This window comes from Toxorhynchites rutilus, chromosome 3 (assembly GCF_029784135.1).
Source record: "Toxorhynchites rutilus septentrionalis strain SRP chromosome 3, ASM2978413v1, whole genome shotgun sequence".
In the NCBI taxonomy this organism is placed as follows: domain Eukaryota; kingdom Metazoa; phylum Arthropoda; class Insecta; order Diptera; family Culicidae; genus Toxorhynchites; species Toxorhynchites rutilus.
In genome coordinates this window covers 34,949,812-34,954,621 of record NC_073746.1, presented here as the reverse complement: position 1 = coordinate 34,954,621, position 4,810 = coordinate 34,949,812, and the positions used below count along the sequence as shown (strand labels likewise).

Here is a 4,810-nt window from a genome sequence, read left to right as displayed (position 1 = left end):
ATCAAACGGTATGCGTAGAAGTTCAGTGTGCTGGCGACATGAGGGGATATGCAAATGTCGATTTTCCCAACTTATTGGTTTCGGAATCTGTGTTGGGAAACCACATTCCGGTTTGCAAAAATGCAAGCGAGTACAAAAGAACCCGCAGCTTGCAGCTCATTTGCAATGCTAATTTCCCCACGCTCCATGGTTTTGAAATCCGTGTTAGGGATACATTCCGATTTGCAGAAATGCAAGCGAGTACAAAAGTAACCGCTTCTTGCATCTTAATTGCAATACAAGTTTCCTCAGGCTTCCATGGTTTTGAAGTCTGTGTTAGGGAAACATTCCGATTTGCAGAAACGCAAGCGAGTCCAAAAGTACCCGCTGATTGCATCTAATTTGCAATGTCAGTTTCCCCAAGCTCCATGGTTTTGAAGTATGTGTTATGAAATCGCTCCGATTTGCAGAAACGCAAGCGAGTACAAAAGTACCCGCTGCTTCTATCTATTTTGCAAGGCGGATTTCCGTAGGCTCCATGATTTTGAAGTCTGTGTTAGAGAAACATTCCGATTTGCAAAAGGGCAAACGAGTACAAAAGTACCCGCTGATTGCATCTATTTTGCAATGCCGATTTCTCCTGGCTCCATGGTTTTGAAGCCTGTGTTAGGGAAACATCCATTCATTTCAGCGATGGTACTTCAATCGTTGCGCAACCATAACTGAGTCGATTTCCGAGCGACACTCGCTTTTATACCGATTGGTGTGATTTAAATAGCTGTTTTGAAAGCAATTTTAAGGCTATTGAAACAAATTTTTGTATCAAAAAGTAACAATCATAGAACGCGTAGACATTTTATCTTTCGAATGAAGTATTTATCATACGATTTCGTTCAGTTGTGTAGGAGCTGTTAACGCTCAAAATCTCGTTCTCCGGTGTAACGCTTTCGTTTTCGAAACATTGAACTTACACCCCAGTATAGAAATGAAAGACGTAGTCCTGCGTCAAAAAGTCTAGCGGGTTCAAATGATCTGGACGGCCAATTGGCATCACCAAAACGCGAAATTATGCGTCCCTCAAATTTTGTTCGCAATATGGCCATGTTCGGTCGTGTTGTGTGGCACGTGGCGCCGTCCTGCTGAAACCACATATCATCCGTATCCATATCTTCAACTTGTGGCAAAAAAAAATCGGTTAACATGGGGCCATAGCGCTCACCATTCACAGTTACCGTCTCGCCGTCCTCATTTTCAAAGAAATACGGCCCGATGACTCCACCAGACCATAATGCGCACCAAACAGTGACTTTTGGCGGATGCAATGGCCTCTCAACAGGAAATCTTGGTGGACCAATGAGTTGCGTCAATCACGAAATAAACTTCGAAAAGCCCGCAACATTTTTTTCAACGACAGGACTGACGAAAACAGGCGTCGTAACGAAAGCAGCTACAATGAACTCCTAGCTTCAACTTACAAAGCATACGTTGATAGACTATACACCAAACTGAAGCAAGATCCGAAGTCATTTTGGAGTATATCAGAGCACAAAAAAACAAAAACCGAATACCATCCAACATCGAGTATTGTGGATCTACAGCCAGTACATCATGCGAAGCAGCAAACTTATTTGCCGAATTCTTGAAAAGTGTGTTTCGCACGTCTACACAAATATAACTCTTAGAGAATTTTCAACACGTGCCTTTGTTTGATGTTCATCTCCCTACCAGACAATTTTCGACTATAGGGATCCTACAAGCCCTCGATAAACTTGATGCTTCCAAAGGTGCTAGAGTAGACGGATTACCTCCATCTATCATTAACGTCTGTAGGCGTGAGTTGGTGGTGCCAATAACACGGATTTTCAATCGTCCTATCTCTGATGATGTGTCTTCCCAACCATGTGAAGAACTGCCAGAATGGTACCCATCCACAAAGCCGGCAGCCTGGATCGGTAGTGAACTACCGAGGTATTTCCATACTCTGCTGCTTGGGCAAAGTGCTTGAAACACTTGTTCACCACTACCTATACAATGCCGCTAAACCGATTGTGTCCGAAAATCAGCATGAACGCCGGTCGCCAACTACAAATCTGATGTGCTACGTGAACAAATTTTTCCATGCGATGGAGAATCGGCGCCAGGTAGACTCAGTTTATGTGGACTTCTCAAAGGCTTTTGACACGGTACCTCACACTTTTGCCATTGCTAAACTGAAGCACATAGGATTCCCGGATTGGATAACCAGTTGGCTGAAATCCTACTTATCGGACCGCAAAGGTTATCTACTATATTTGATATCCCTTCCGGAGTTCCACAAGGAAGCGTGCTTGGACCCCTAGTTTTCATTCTTTTCATCAACGACCTAGATCATCGATTGTCAACACATAAATTACTCTTTGCTGATGACCTGAAAATCTTCAGGGTCATTGCATCTGATCTGGGCTGTATTGCCATGCAAGATGATATCGACGAGCTACTCAAATGGCGTGAAGAGAATGTAATGTGCTTGAACATCAGCAAATGTAAGGTGAACTCGTTCGTTTACTCGGAGTCACGCTAGTCTGGGACACGCTTATAATATCGGAACGATAACTCTTGAAAGTGTGAATGACATCCGCGATCTTGAAGTAATCTTCGATTCCAAATTGCGGTTCAACGAACATGTCACAACTATAGTTTCCAAGGCATATTCTGTCCCAGGATTTAATCGTCGACACGCATCGTTCATCACTGACGTGTACGCATTGAAATCATTATTTTCACTTGTCCGCAGCATTTTAGAATATGCCACTTCAGTTTGGGCACCGTATCACATGGCCCAGAGCGGATCCAAAAGCACTTTATTCCTCAGCTAACCTTCCTTCCTACAGATCACGGTGTCTTCTGATTGACCTTGAAAGCCTTTCATCCAGACGATTGAAATTGCAACGGATGTTCATATTTGACATAATGACAAACAGAACTGATTGCCGCGGCTAAGTAAAAGTTTATAGATTGGATAGGAGGGATATGATACAGGGATACAACGGAGGAAACATCATTAAACGTTGACATCGGCATTTCTGAGGAACAGGTATGCAGATGAAGCAGAAGATCAGGATCACGACTACCTAAGATATCCCGGACGGGGATATCCGATTGTCTGCCTAGTGCCCTCAATGCTCTGGAAAGCTGAGAGCGGGCAGCATGGAACCGGATACACGACCAGACAACATGCTCGATGTTGTGGTAGCCATCGCCACAATCACAAAGATTGTTTGCTGCGAGCCCAATGCGATAAAGATGCGCGTTTAGGTTGTAGTGATTGGACATAAGCCGAGAAATCACGCGAATGAAATCCCGACCTACATTCAATCCCTTGAACCATGCATTCGTCGTGACCTTAGGGATAATCGTGTGTAACCAACGACCGAACTCATCTTCATGTGTGTAACCAACATCACGAACTCATGTGAAAAAAATTCATTATAAGCAATTTGCCTTTCAAAAAGTGTGCCTTCTGAAGCGCCCACCTTAGCTAGCGAGTTCGCTAGCTATGGAATGTGCGTGAATGTGTGTTTTTTTAAACAACACTGTTCTGTGGGATTGGTGCAAAGTGTTTTAAACAATATGTCTTGGTATGATTTTACATCAGCAGCTGGAAGTGAAAAAAAAATAATTCGCTCGATTCTGTAGTATTCTTCGGTTGTGTGGGCTCCATATTACCACAACAGCATATTGAGAGTTGAATCCGTCCAACGTAAATTTGTCCGCTATGCATTACGCCGTCTTCCACTAAGACGCGACGCGAGACAAGACAAACACTCATTGTTCTTACTATTTGAACGGTTTTAAAATTACCTTAAATGTCGACCGGTTTCGGTCGAGAAGCTGCCCATCTACGGGACAATGTCCGACTGATTCGATGGCGAAATTATTTTCTACAACCTTTTTTTTTATCTTTTAAAACTTAATTTATTGTCTTGTTTAGGCCCTTTTAATATGTTTGTCATATAATACCATCACGTTCATGAAATTTATTTAAATTACACTAGTTCAAAATACTTTTGATTAAACCCTTACGTCCAAATTTGTTTTAAATATTTCGAAAATGACTGCATTTAGAAGGGTGCACTATGACCAGAACTGATTGTTCCGCTCTGTTCCAGCAAGTTAACTTGAACGCTCCATCTCGTTTGCTTCGCAATCATAATGCGATCAATATCCCCCTCCACAGGACGAACTACGGGCACAACAAGCCACTCAGTGCAAGTTTACGAGCATTCAACGATGTTTCCGACTATTTTGACTATAATATAAGCAAGGAGGTTTCAAGAATAGGATAAAGAATTTAAATTAATAACAGTCTGTACGATTTTTTTCGAAGACAAAGTAAATAAATAAATAAATAAATAATAAATAAATAAATAAATAAAAAGATTTTTCAAGCATTTGAAAATAACATGTTTCTCCGTTGAATGGAATAAAGACAGCTCAAATCGGACCATTTCTTCCTCGGGTTTAGGGCACACCAACACATTTGGCCTTCAATTTTTGTTTATATAGATAGAAGATATAGGAATGCGTTATTCCGTCTGAAAATCCTTTTCCACTTTCGAAAAAAAAAATCAATTTCGTTAGCGCCAACATCAAATGGACTAACAACGCATAGCTAATTGTAGGAAATATGGGAATTCAATATTCCGAATTTTACAATTTTTCTCTCCGCTATATTGATCTACGGGAAGAGACGAATACAACGAAATATAGATGACTCAAATTGAACCATTCCTTCCTCGGGTTTTCCGCTAACCAACAGATTTTGCCTTACATTTTTTGTTTATATAGATAA

At 41.4% G+C, this 4,810-nt stretch overlaps 1 protein-coding gene across 1 annotated transcript; it reads left to right on the top strand.

Moving 5' to 3' along the window:
• Positions 1-1,862: 1,862 nt before the first annotated feature.
• On the top strand, positions 1,863-2,318 carry LOC129773021 (uncharacterized). The gene has a single exon (XM_055776573.1). It carries the CDS (start codon positions 1,863-1,865, stop codon positions 2,316-2,318), a length of 456 nt encoding a protein of 151 aa, XP_055632548.1.
• The last annotated feature ends 2,492 nt before the right edge of the window (positions 2,319-4,810 follow it).

What these genes read in the sequence shown, in the direction of transcription:
- LOC129773021 (XM_055776573.1), top strand. Translation starts at nt 1,863, where the DNA reads ATGTGTCTTCCCAACCATGTGAAGAACTGCCAGAATGGTACCCATCCA.